The sequence below is a fragment of the Lepisosteus platostomus genome, chromosome 20, assembly GCF_059453375.1.
Source record: "Lepisosteus platostomus isolate fLepPlt1 chromosome 20, fLepPlt1.hap1, whole genome shotgun sequence".
In the NCBI taxonomy this organism is placed as follows: domain Eukaryota; kingdom Metazoa; phylum Chordata; class Actinopteri; order Semionotiformes; family Lepisosteidae; genus Lepisosteus; species Lepisosteus platostomus.
The window spans coordinates 1,296,097-1,310,645 of NC_142630.1; the positions used below are offsets into that span (position 1 = coordinate 1,296,097).

Consider the following 14,549-nt stretch of genomic DNA (forward strand, 5'->3'; position numbering starts at 1 on the left):
CCTCGCACTTTTCAGTACAGAGTTGAACAGAATAAGAAAACATCTGCAGTGAAATGCCTTGATTTAGAATCGGTTAAACCTGGAAAAGGGAGTTTTAAATCATTTGTCTTTCAATGTTCAGCAGTTTCTGTATATTTAGAGACCGATAATTTTACTGTGAACAGGATCAAAGCAGATGATAAAACAATCAATGACCATCATTCGCTTAAAAGTACTTGCTAAGAATTGGTGTTTAGGCCACTTTTACAGTAGGATAAATGACTTTAAAGCCTTTTGCACTTCATTTATTCGTTCTTTTGTGGTTTCTGTGAGTAGATTGTAATGAATCGCATTCTAGTCCAGAAGTTGTTTTTTTAGCCTATAAGAATGAAATTACAGTGCAGTTGTTTATTCTTGAATTGAAAGAGCTAAAATGTCATTCTGAAATTACTCAAGACAAGTACGTTTACCACAGGGGAAGCACTATACAACCTCCGTGAGACGCAGCTCTTCACAGATCTGCTAGAGTGGAGGAGCAGTGCCTCGGTTCTTGACCCCTGTGTTGTTACATGCGAGTGGGCCTGACTGTCTCATCCCTGCAGGCGTGGGCCGTGTTCAAGGGGAAGTTCAAAGAAGGAGACAAAGCAGAGCCAGCTACCTGGAAGACGAGACTTCGCTGTGCCTTGAACAAAAGCCCGGACTTTGAAGAAGTCACAGACAGGTCCCAGCTGGACATATCTGAACCTTACAAGGTCTACCGAATAGTTCCAGAGGAAGAACAGAAATGCAAGTATTTTATTGTTGGATATTGTTTGATTATTAAGAAGAAGTCCTTCCAGCAGAAAGACCTACTCAATGATATCACATTCCCAATGCAGTTGGCTGCATTTTCAGCCTAAGACATGTTTCGTGAAAGAATTGTAACATTTAATCAAAGGTTACCTATTAAGTATCTTTCCTGCTGGTCGGAATGCGATTTTAATTATTTTAATGTCAAATAATAGTTTTTAAATGTTAGATGTGAACCATAAAGCAAGACTTACAAGTTTATTGCACTAGGCAGTAGGTGGTTTTAACAGTGTTAAATGCAAGAAGAAGTGATGGTACTGTACATGTACAAAAGCTTATAATTACAGGCTGTTCCTTGTTGAAAACAGGTAAAATGTCCGCAGCTATGAGTGGGAGCACTCCCAGTGAAGTGACAGACATGGAGTGCAGTCCGTCGGAAATTGAAGAGCTCATAAAGGAAGTAAGTATGTGTTTTGTAGTCTTGAAGATGTGTGTCTTCAGCATTGTTGTGAACAGAGCTCAAGACTGCCTGGAAGTTACCATTGCACTTATTTTAATACAAACTGGGTAGAAATAGGAGATAATTTCAAGCAAAAGCTTCAGGTGAAGAAGCTATTGCTTCTTTAAATCTCCTATTCAGATCCTCAGTAAGCTAGGACAAGTTCTAAACTAGTTCTGTGTATCTGACACCTCCCTTAAAGAACTGTTTATGTGTGCAGTCTTCTACAGATGAGTACCTTGGTATTATCAAGAGAAGCCACTCCCCTCCGCAGGAAACCTGCAGGACTCAAGCCACACAGGAATGGTGGTCTCCCGCCCATCTGAGCCGTAAGCACACAAATTAGATAACTATCTCACTCCTCTCTCCACCTCTCATTTTATAACATTATTTCCTATAACATCAAAGTCACCTTTCTGGAATACTTCATAGCTTTGGAAGTTTTCTTATAGTATGATTTAAATTGACTGTGTGTTATCATATTATATTCATTTATACACAAACGATTAAGTCTGGCCTGGTTGATAGAAACATACAGTCAAAGCATGAGTGTCCTCTGGCAAGGGCTAAAATAGAACTGAGAGCCCCAGTGCCTGCTGTGAAGTCTGATTGGCTAATTTCCTTTATATCTTTGCTGACTGAGGTGTCCTCTCAGTTGGGACATTGGTGCTGGAGAAGCTTTATTTTCTGTTGAACTGACAGAAAAATGTTTGCATTTACCAGTTGAGATCTGTTTGTTATATGGTGTAGACATTCAAAATATTTGCCAAATTAGCTGTGCCACATTACTTTACATTGTTGTTTTGTTAATGATACAAATCAATTATTTTTTTTTTGAATATTCACAGCCGTCCCAACCATTCCTGATGCCCCACCAGCCGGACATTTTAACGCAGGTACAGTTACTTTTTGACTGCTTTTAATGTATTTATTCTTAATCCAGAAGACATTCTGTGCACACTGTGTTGATAAATGTTGAAGCTGTGATCTAGAACACTAGTTAATCACGTTTATTGGCTTTCATTAGTAAATACTCAGACACTGCTACAAGTGAACAACATGTTCAACAGTAATTCTCAACAGTAGTCCTTGCTGGGAATAATGGAAAAACCTGAAAACACATTTTTGGCCTCTATATTTATTTTTGAGGGTGGCACAGTAGTGCAGTGTTTTAGCATGGCTGCCCTGCAGAGCTGGAGCCCTGGCTTCAATTCCTGGGTTGCTGCCTGCGTGGAGTTTCTATCTTCTTCCCATGTTCCCGGGGGTTTCCTCTGGATGCTCCGGTTTCCTCCCACAGTCCAAACATGTACTAGTAGGCTACATGGCTTCTGAGAAAACTGGCCCTGGCGTGAGTGTGTTTGTGTCGGTGTGCCCTGCGAGGGACAGGCACCCTGACCGGTGTACCCTGCCCTGTGCCCGTTGCTTGCTGGGATAGGCAAGGACCGTCTGAATTAGAAGAAGTGGTTAGAAAACTGAAGGAAACGTGGAAACGCCTTCTGCCGTGCTAGTGGCTGGCAATGTGGGACACTGGGTAAACGCCCTCTTCGCCCCCTGCAGCCTTCTCTCAGATGATGATAGCCTTCTACTACGGGGGGAAGATGGTGGGGAACACGCTGACCACCCACACCGAGGGCTGCCGGATAGCGCTGTTCCAGCCTCCCGTCTCCAACGAGCTGCTGTACGGCCCCGACAGCCTCCAGAACATCCGCTTCCCCCCGGTGGAGCTGATCGAGAACGAGCGGCAGCGCCACGTCACCAGGAAGCTCTTCGGCCACCTGGAGCGCGGGGTGCTGGTGCGCTCCAACCGCGAGGGCATCTTCATCAAGAGGCTGTGCCAGAGCCGCGTCTTCTGGAACGGCCAGTGCTCCCCGTACGGCAGCTCCCCCAGCAAGCTGGAGCGCGACGCCGTGGTGAGGATCTTCGACACGGCGCGCTTCCTGGCAGGTGAGCGAACCCCGCCGGCACGGGAAGGGAAGATGCCCCTTTGAACCATCACCGCGCCATGTTTTTTTTTAAACAATCATCTCCGATTCCACAGGGAATGTTGTCCTTAGCCCGAATTTTGTTTTCTTTTCCAGCTTTGCAGCTTTATCAGGAGGGCCAGTGCTCAGCTCCTGACCCCACAGTGACCCTGTGTTTCGGCGAGGAGTTTCCTGACACCAACTCTGCCAAATACAAGTTAATAATCGTGCAGGTAAGGAAGAGGCCAAGATTCTCAGGTCCAGTTGTGTGGAAAGACAATCGGCATGCCCTTTAAAAACTGCTTATGTGAATTATGATAAGTTGCTTATCTCAACAATAGGCGATTTACAGTTGTCATCCAGACCCATAGAGGAGTTCAACAGACAGTTTAATTGTCTTCTAGTAGTAAACTGCAGGCAAACTGCATGTCTCACTTAAAGGGAGTGGGCAGTTTGCCTGCAGTGTAAATCAAGATCTTTGTGGTGTGCCAGTTTTGTAAAGTTGCACTTCTATAAAATTTGTAAAAGTACGATTTCTACACCTCAGTGCACAGACCTACTGAGAGTATCTCAGTGGGATGGTAGGAAAACACTTTTTGCGGGATTCTCTTCCATTTGTTTGCACTGTGCATTTTTTTTCTGCAACTCTGAACTGGTGCCAATCTGCCCCTGTACAGATCACTCAGATGAACTGCCAGCAGCTCCTGGAAACGGTCAACGCCAGGAAGTCCGCCTACAGCAGTGGGGGCCTGGAGATCTGTGACGAAACGCAGAGCGACCAGATGGCCCGCATATTCCAAGACCTCTGCAGCTACAACGGCGCTCAGCGATCCTGCTTTAGGGAAAATCTACCGATTACCGTATAACCGGGGAGGAGAGGGGTAGTGGGGCGGTGAAGACAGAGACGGGCGTGAGGTTAGAAACGTCACCTGCCTTGTGGCTCGTGCTGACTGACAGACTGTGTGCTGTGGCTGCCACAACAGGGGCTTTTCTGCTACTCTGACAAGCGCAGTAAAAACAATTCTGCGTCTCAAGAAGGATTACAAACTGAATTCTTTTATAGCCGGCGTAACTTGGATAGGTTTTACTATCTTTCATAAAGAGTGCATAAACTAGAGCCTGTGGAGACTTGTGGTACTGATTGCTAAATGGAGATTCAGAACGGATGTTCTCTAGAAATGTAATGTATATATTTGTAAATGTTAGGATTTTTTCTAACCATGTCTTCCAATTTAACAAAAGGACATTGCTGCCATCAAGAAAAAAACAATCATGTGTATCTCGTACTTGCGTGAAAATTACGTTGCCATTACAAGATAGCAAATTATTGTGTACTTTATGTAATCATCATGACATAGCACAACTGTCATACAACACCTACATTACTATAACTTGGATTTCAGTTTCAACCTGTGGAATCGATTGCATGGTACAGTCTTTCTTGTTTAAGGATAAGTCTGAATGTCTTCATGCTCATGAGTGTATTCACATTAGCTAAAAATTGTAACGTTTCATCATGACTTAACCCCAGTGGAAAATAAGTCTGTGCAGATTCTGCAGTGCTGGACACTGTCACGAACACTAAACCCACAGTTCCAGCTGGCCTGTAAGTAGCTTTTAGTTGCTGTCATTGCACAATGTGATAGGATGTTCATAAACTCAAATGATCATTGTTATCTTGTAATTACAAGAGATTATTTTTTTCCATTGATGACAGCAATGTACTTCTGTATAATATAGTGTGAATACTATAGATCTTTGTGAGTTATATGTAGCATTATTACGTGATAAGCTTTTTGTTTCATCCAAGACTGCAAAATCATTAACAATCTTGCATACTTGTAACACTTAGAGGTGGACCATAAATGTGAATTTAAAGTAATTCCAACTTAATTTGTTCTGCCAGCTGTAAAATGAAATGTTTTTTTGTTCAATCTTTTGAGAATTGTGTACAGTTTTAAAACCTTTTATATTTACAGTAAAAAAAAACATTTTAATAAGAACAGTGTTTTATCCTTTTTTTCCACATTTAGTTTCTCATAAACTAATATATCAACGAAGGCCTGAAATGACTTCAGAAAGACAAAGAGCAACAAACTAGAAATAATAAAAGCAATTACTCTCCAGAAACAAACGATGTTTGGTTTGAAGATCTGTACCTCGTAAAGAAAGCCACACAAATTCATTTTCACTCTGCAGCTGAGCTTCCTTTGCCAGACCATATTCTTTTCCGTTTTCCTACATCCTGCACAGTTTTCACATTGTGTTGCTGTAAAAATTGTACTTATGATATTTTGAAGGAGCCATTAATATTATATATTACCTACTCTACACATTCAAAGCAAAAAGAAAGATGTAAGTACTATGAAAGAAAAAATAGAAAATTCATGATTGCATAAGTATTCAAGCCTTTTGCTGTAGCATCCCTAAATTAATTAGGGTGCATATAATTGCCTTAATGAGACAAACAATTAGCAGAGTGGACTCTGCCTGTGACCAATAATAGAGGTTCAAATGATTTCAGAGTAAATACACAGAATACATCTCTGTAAGGTTCCTCAGTCAGATAACAAATTTCAAGTAACAATAAAGACCAAGGGACTTCAAAACAACTCTGGGATAAAGTCGTATAGAGGCACAGATCAGAAGAGTATAAAAACATTTTAAAGACCCTTAGCGTCTCTTTGAACAGAGCTGATCACTACGAAGTGGAACGAACTACATCAAGTTGTCCCTCCAACCTGAGCATCTGGGTGAGGAGACTGGTAAGAGACGTGACTGTGAGGCCAACTTTCAAAAGTTTACAGAGTTCTATAGCTGAGGAGATGGAAAAAAAGCTCCATGTTTTAATATTCCACAAAGGGACTTGCATGGATCTAAAATAAAACATCTCAAATTCCCCCTAGGGCTTGCAACAAAGCACCTACGTGATACTGCAAACATGTGGTTAAAGGTTTTGCGGTCAGATAAGATAAAACTGCATCTAAATGCAAAATATTACATCTGAAACAAACCCAACATAGTGTATCACTCTGTCAAGCATGATGGCTTCAGCAGTATGTTATAGTTCTGCTTCACATCAGTGGAGACGGGGGAGCTTGTTAAGACTGATGGGAACATAGATGGAGCAAAGTGCTGGCAAATCTTAGAGGAAAACCTGCTTCAAACCTGAAACTGGGACAACAATTCACCTTTCAGCATGATCTCAAGCACAAGGCCACAAGGCTAAAATTACACTATAGCAGCTGAAGAATAAGAAAGAAAATGTCCTTCAGAAACCAACAAATTCTGATTTGAATCGTATTGAGAATTTGTGAAAAGACTTGAGAGAGATCTAGACATTCTGTCAGACAGAGCAAGCAAAAACTGTACTAAACTGGTACGAAGATTTATAAAGACCTGAGGCTGTAATTGCTGCCAAAGGTGGTTCCACCAGATATTGAGTTCATGAATCTGAATACTAGTTTTTGTCTTATTTTTTGCAGACATTTACTCTAACTTCACCAATCAGATTTTGAATGAAATATTAAGTTTAAAAATGTGAATGCGTTATTTTGAAATTTCATGATAGACAAGGTCTGAGCTCTTTTGCAAGAGACTGTAGACCCAAGGGTCAAGAGATTGTTTAAATCTTTGGGTGCGTGTATTTTTTAAGTATATTAAATCATTTGGTTTATAACTGCTTTTATTCTAATTAAGTAGTAGGTCACTAGTTGTTTTATAAATATCCAATAAGTAAAGAAATTTACTAACTTAGTAAAGCTTAGTAGCTTGAATTTCCCGAATGGGAAATATAGTATTAACCTGATTGATACTGCTGAGCAAACATTGTTTAAATGTCCCTTTAAGGTGAATCTAATCTGGAATTCAGAACTTCGACATGTTCAAAGTTCCATTGGTGTGCATTGCTTTATGCTCTGGTACACACAGTTATACATACTATATACAGTTTTTTGTCAGCAACCCAAGATAGTGAAATCTGTTTACGTGCAGGGCAATATTTCTTTATCTGGGCCATTTTATTATTCTCTAAACTGGTGGTAAAGTAGTGCAAAACCTGAATACCTTTCTATCACTGGCAAAACAGAACCTTAGAAATTCTTTCTGAAATTTGAATTTTATACATAATCCCTGATTTGTTTAATAATCCCTCATTAAGTATTTTATTTTATGACAATATTTCTAAAGCTGTTTTTCCTGAAAATAAAGTTGCTTCTATGGCTATGCTGTGCAGAAAGAAGGAGGTTAACCATTTATTTTATTATCTAAAGAAAGCAAAATGCATTTGCTAACTTACTAATTAATATCACTAAAGTGGGATGCTTAAAATATGAAAAGGCAATCTTTTAAGTGTCCTAGATCAATACTTTTTATATATATATATAATGTGTGTGGTCGCTTGCAGATTAGAATGGCATATGTTTAGCAATAATATTATTTATGGTACCTGAAAGTTTCAGGTTGTTGCACAAAGCTAAGGTATGCGTATACGTGATCTGACAACTGGAATCAATTTCCTGTCGTTAAACTCTTTTTATTTTTAAGTTTTTAAAGCCTCTGAAGCCTTTTCTAAACCCTCTATTTTGGGGGGTTTAAAGGTGCATTTATAAAAAGGAGAAATTATTGAAAAAAAACAGAAAACTGTTAAAAAGCACCTTATTTAACAGAAAATACTCTTGTTCCTAACGTTAAACTTCCACACCTGTCTTTATGCAGCAAATAAAGCAGGACTTCTTGCCAAGATGCTCTAAAAGCCTAATTTGAACTTTCTAGAGTACGATCTGTCTTAAAACTTATTTTAACAAAAATTTTGTTGAGCTAAATAAAGCATACACCACAGAGATGTGGAGAGCACTGCAAGATGACATAAAATCGCCCAATCGAGAGTGGTCTTCTTCACACTCTGGAAGTCCTGTCCACGCTGGTGCAGACCACAGCAGACCACAGCAGGTGTGAATGGGAACTGAAAAGGCTGGTGGGGTTATTTTTAGCAGGTTGATCTGCAAAGTGCAGAACTGTGGACTATGCAGTGGTTTCAATGTTTCAAACTCCTTTGCCTTTTCCAAAATCACATCTTCAGCTTTCTGAGAAATCGAGAACCTCTTCTGTTTCTCTGAGGCAGATTTCTTGTATATGCCATTACTTTTTGTGATACACCTAGTACAGATGTTCTTGTTTAGGAGACTGGCAATGATTGCGACTTCAATCCCACTGTGCAAAGATTCAGGAAAGAAAAGATCAAACTGTGCAAACATTATTTCTGGGGTTATGATGATTGTCTTATAGTCCTCTTTCTCTTCTTGAGGTGAGCTGCGTTAAACTGAGTACAGCAAAGTTGCAAAAGACCAAGGTACAGCACACATGCCTGTGTAGGAGTTAAAAAGAGCACCAAAAATCCCATTATGGACTATATGCACTGGTAATTATAGTAAGTGCCAAGTTTCACTATGCCTGCACAGTAGTTTTATATAAAGAGAAAGTCTCAAATGATATACAATTGTAATTTGTTTACACTAACACCTAGGAAGTGGGGGCTGGTGCAGAATAAAGTCCACAGTCAACACCTTTGTGATCTGCTCTTTGAGATCAAGGTGTTCACCCATCAGGGCTAGTGAAACAGACAGCACTCAGTCATGCTCCACTGAAGCAGAGGAAGGGTGGAGCTCCATGAAGATGCCTGGTGCACTGTGAAGTCTCTTCCACAGTGGACAGCAAACTGCAAAAACAGGTCTCTGGAGGACAAGCTGAAGCAAAGCAGAACTGTGGGTTACTGCAGCAAGCTGGTCTCTCCCTGGAATACCTCCAGCATGTGGTCCTGAAGGTGGATAGGATGAAAGCTGTCACTCTTTTAATATAAAACACTTCTAAAATGTTTGTAATTGGTGTTTGAGACCCACTAAACTAAGGTGTTATCTCATTTTTAAAAGGAAGTATTGCGAGCATAACAAAGCAAATTTAATTCTGTATAAAAAATTGTTAACAAGTTCTCATTCCACGATTGGAACACAGACAACCGGACATTTGAATATTCTTGAGAACACGAATAAGGACAATAAAGTTTTTATACAGAAACTTGAGGTTTCAGAGCTCATAGTTCTCCCAACCTGGCACATAGTTTGCAGCATTTCACAAAATGAACACTGGCTCAATGAGCTTCCATCTGCTTCCGGTAATTCTCCGACTTCTCTCCCATGATGTGACACTTTTCTCTTATTTCTAGCAGCTCTTCTGAGCCGAGATGGATTGCACAATGTCCTCTGTGCACTTTTGTGCTGAGAGAGCAACTTCTTAACCTAGAGCACGGAGTACAAACACAAATGGCCCAAAACTCAACTGAGTGAAAAAAGGACTTTTTCAGTAGATAGTTTGAGACCATACAGAACTTTTCAACTAAAATTTTTATTTAATCTTTATTTATCAGCAAAAATACCATCTGACATGTTTTTCAAACCTCTAAATGATAGAAGGTCAGACAACATTAAATCGCTTTGGAAGGAATTTTGATACTAGGGAGACATTTTATTTCTAAATTTAGCACATATCTTTATAACTGTAAAGTATGTGATATCGAGGTTAAAAAGTCAACTACTGAAGAGGATGACTGAAGGTGGGTTTTAAAGGACTTGTTAAATAAAAATTAATAATACTTCTGATAGTTGGAAAACCTGTGGTTTAAATTCAATTGTTCAGATTTGATTAAATATGGGAAGAAGAAAAAACATTTAAATAATATCCTCAATTGCCGATGTATTTCAGTTCTTTACTGATTACTATCTACAAATTAAAAACATACAGCATTTAGTTCTTAAAAATAGATGTTTTCAGAGCAGATTTTTCTACTCCTAAATATGACATGATTCTGTGTGGTAAGGTTAGCATCAAAGTAATTTATTGATTAGCAATCTCTGTAGTTCGGTATCATTATTGAAAGTGCAATTACAGTACTATAAGGCACACCAGACACTATAAACTGCAGCCTTATTTAAGAAACCATACGCCTATCATTCAAACCTATAAATGTTGTGTAACACTGCAGACCGAGTTTATAAGCTAATTTATCACTTTTTTTTTCATCACAATAGTTGTGGTAAAAACTGTGAAACACAACAGAAGTGAAAGGGAGTCCTTGAACAGTTACAGTACGTCAAGGCTGAGACACGGGCAAACATTTGTCAACAGCAGAAAAACATTCAGATCTTATCCAAACATTTTAATCACACTTTCTATATGCAGAGGTAAAGTGTTAAATGATTCATCATCATTAAAAAGTTTTCACCCAAAGAAATGAAAACAATATCCTTGCATGTAATATAATAAAACATGAGTTTAGGAAGATCCGAAGGAGCGAATTCTAACAGGGGTAAGTGGTGGTAAGTGGCGATAGCTTCACGCCAAAAAAAAAGACTTCCACCTACTCCTCCTCCCTAACAACTTTTGTTTACTGATACTTAAGCTCAATAATAGCTTTGTTTCTATTTGGCAAGAAATGTATTAATCAGTGGGAATTATTCTTAAAAAAAAATGTCAAGCTACTGTCTTAACCATTTTTCAGACCAACACCCAACTCCGCACATAAAAGGATTAGCAGGGTGGAGAAAAGGGCAGAAATGGGGAAGTATGACAAAAAAATACTGAAATTTATTTCAGTCTGGATTACTTGAGGATAACAGTGCTGCTGATGGAATTATTCACCCAGAATTGTGGAAGATGTCACAATCATGCAAGAAGTACTGGAACCATGAACATTCATTCGACTGTCTTTAATACAGCCTTAATTTCCCTGTGCTACTGTATAATAGTAAACTATGAGCAACCCTGCAAACTGGGAGAAAACAGCAAAACAATGTCTAAGTCTGAAAGCGAAGCACTGTTTACAGTGAGACGTGACTTTTCCATAATCTCTAGGCACAAACCAAAAGGCAAAATGTCGAATAAACACACAGCTCATAAAGATCAAATAAATCACAAGAATGAATTTCCATCATATCTGGCAAATATCGGATGGGTTTCAAAGTCAGTAAAATTATTATTTCCAGCAGTAATTTTTCATAAAGATAACAATCATGTTCTTTCAATGAGATCTAAGTTTAAACTGCAACAACAGTGATTCCAAAGGAAAAGGCTGAAAAAATATTCCTTAAAATATTACATATCCTTGTCAGAGGCAGGTGATGTTTCATAACTTGAAAAGATAATCATTTCCATATACCCGAAAGAATGTTTTACCGTTAAATGTACTTTTAAATAAATGCAGTGTAATTCTAGCATAATAATCATCATCATCATGGCTGAGTCCCTCGTTTCTTTGGAGAATCCCCCATTTCCTCATTCCATATAGATCTTAAACTATAAGCAGAAGAGACTTAAAATCAGGAAGCCATTGAAAAGACTTCAAGACAGGAGTGGTGATCGCGTGTCCTGTACATAACCTAGTCAGGATTCCACCCACTGAACAAATATTAACTTATTAAGTGTAGTTTGAGACAGTCCTGCAAGTAGGGCTTTTCCTATTGTGTTTACAGTATATACTGTATGTATGTGTTCCCTGTGATCTGTTGCATTGTCATCATAACCAACTACTCAACCACCATCTGAATAAAAGGGACCATGAAAGCTGACCTCACGGAACTGAGCAGGGAAGAGTTATGAACTCTGTGCACAGGTACACTAGATAATAGTAATGTTCAGATTTATGGCAACACTCACACTTGTCTCCATATTCTTTACTTTCAGCTAATTTAGGAATGCTTTTGTTGAAAAAAGAGTTAAGAAGTATCTTAGCACAAGAACTAAGAAATGTTTGAAAATCTGTAAATGTATTCACAAGCATATAGGAATGACGCACTAAAAAAGTGCAGAAGACAAATGGCTGCTATTTTTGTAGCATTTAAGCTAATTCCTGGGCATTAAAGGAAAGTCCTCCACACAAAAAGTTAAAGGAATTCGATCTCTTTAGATTGAACACAGAAGATTATAAAGAAACTTGATTCTTAATTCTGAAGAGTCAATTACTAAGACAGTGTAAAGGAATTCTCGATCAACAATAAAACAGAGACACAAGTGGAATGACAACACTTCCTTACACAATAACCAGGCAATACTAAGCTAATGTTCTAATGATGTTCTAGGGGCTCCACGGGGTTCCTGTATTTAGAGATTCACTGACACCCCAGGATACTCTCTTGAATTTGAACCAGTGATGATCTTCTTGTGTACAGTACTTGCAGAAACAACCACAACAGTAAAGCACAACTTAAGTCAATTTTTGCACACAAAACGAAAAGGCAAGGTATCGTTTTCCTGGTCTCTTCACCTATAAAAAAGTCTCTGTACAATTCTGTCTCAGTTCCTCTTTTAGCTTGGCAGATCTTACAGCTTTTGGGTCGTACTGGGGTAATTTTGTTACAAGACACTGCACTCTCCTTTCCAATGTGGGCTAAGGGTTTTTTCTAATGATATATAGCAAAATGAATAAACAGTGTTTTTCTACAGCATTCCCTTGGGGATGTTGTATTTAGATTAGAAGGGAAAGTCTCCCGTGTCTTATTATTTGCGGTTGGTTAGTTTTGAACTCGAGATCAATATTAGTAATGGTCATGAGATTATCAGCGTCCCATATTTACCCTGTGGGGGATCAGAACTCCCATGGGGGCATCACCTGCCTCTGACAAAGGTCTATCATTTAGTTACATGTTATTTTTAAAAAGAAAGATTTGCCACAAAGGATCTGAAGAGACTTGTTAATTTATGTATTTTAAAAAATACTATACTTTATCAGAAAATGAACTCATTATGATAGTTATTTAAAGGCAATTACTTCTTCTAAAATGGCTTAGTCTTAGGTGATGAACAATAGACTTGGTGAAACATGGTCTCATTCACTCAAAATAAATTACTACTCAGAACTACTGCTGAAGTGCACATACTGCATTACAAAGTATTCTTTCAGTTAGAAAGACTGTATGATGCTTTAATTTTACTAGAACTTTTTTAAAAAAATGCACAATTCTCACATAAATGAGGCTGCTTTCATTTGAAGGAGCGCTCAAAAGTGAATAGCCATGAACCATCAAACTACTGAAATACTGATTATCATATCATATTAGCCTACACACATGCTTCATGGAGTGCACTTTTAGATTAAGTTTAAAATTAGCGTTATCTTTCCACTGTAATATAACAGAAATAATCACAGTAAGTGTTGTGCTTTTATAGTACAGTATTTTAAAAGTTGTAATCAAAAGCAGAGAAGCACAATTTTCAGGTATGTGTTTGTGTACATATGACATTTTCAAATTTTTCCTTCACTATGGAATGTTTTCTAAGAATGGTAAACTCTTCTGCACTCTGATGAGGAGGCTCACGCTGAACAGAACGGGAACTTACAGCAGCTCTCTAAAAACTGAGACAGGAAACCAAGTCTCTCCAAATCTTGTCTGAGTCTGTGTCTAATTTTGCACTGCATTTCAGAAAGTTAACTTGTGAGGACACCTCTGTTTTTACTCTTTGTTCTCTTCAGACATTAGGGGATAAGCTTCTATCATAATTACTCTACTGAGCAAAAACTGTAGACACTGTTCTGCTCTTTTCCCTCAATGCTTGTTTCTTAAGGGCGAAACACAACTGTTGAATGTGACTAAAATTTTAGCCATTTGTAAAATACCATACCTAAGTTTGGTAGTACAAAAAGGAGTCTTTTAGCTATATAGGGAGGAACAAATTATATTTAATAACAAGGAGACCAACAAAGAGTTAAATGGTAAATGTGATGGACAGGCTACTATTACAACACTTCTCAGTGGCTGCTCATGCACAGCTCGCCAGGAGTTTCTGTATTTCTTATCCATTGAATTAAAGATCGCTAAATGACAAGCTTGGTCAAGCTCTTGCTCAACCAAACTATATTAATAACAATGCTGTTATCATAGTAGATAAACATCAACAGAGGCTTTGAGTAAATTACTGAATCCCATAACAATAAAATACTGTGATTTCTGATTTTGTGAAGACACAACAGTGTATTTTGATATGCTTTTTCTAAAAAAGATCTAGTGTTACACCACACTGTATCAGATTGTCAATCGGTGTCAAGCAATTGTTCTGTTAATTACATTTCATGGTGAATAGTGAATATTACTTAGAAAAAAATACTTATTTGTGCTTATATACTACATTGTACATACAACTTGCAAAACATACCAATGTGGTAAAAAAAAAATGTAGACATCCCAGATGATCACAAACAAGTATTGAGACGGAAGCAGAATCTACTGTAAATCCCAAGCCAGATTCACCAGATTCCCATGTTTAATTGTTTCCTG

General features: G+C 38.4%; 1 protein-coding gene across 4 annotated transcripts in view; it reads left to right on the top strand.

Moving 5' to 3' along the window:
- Window positions 1-5,231, top strand: part of irf8 (interferon regulatory factor 8) — a 53,948-nt gene extending 48,717 nt beyond the window's left edge. For all 4 annotated transcript variants that reach the window (XM_088614313.1, XM_088614309.1, XM_088614312.1 and 1 more), the window contains 7 exons: window positions 582-765; window positions 1,137-1,228; window positions 1,488-1,596; window positions 2,116-2,163; window positions 2,825-3,211; window positions 3,346-3,461; window positions 3,906-5,231. In XM_088614313.1, the coding sequence (XP_088470439.1) occupies window positions 582-765; window positions 1,137-1,228; window positions 1,488-1,596; window positions 2,116-2,163; window positions 2,825-3,211; window positions 3,346-3,461; window positions 3,906-4,094 (1,125 nt within the window). In that variant the 3' untranslated portion in view covers window positions 4,095-5,231. The remainder of the gene's footprint in view (window positions 1-581; window positions 766-1,136; window positions 1,229-1,487; window positions 1,597-2,115; window positions 2,164-2,824; window positions 3,212-3,345; window positions 3,462-3,905) is intronic.
- Window positions 5,232-14,549: the final 9,318 nt, after the last annotated feature.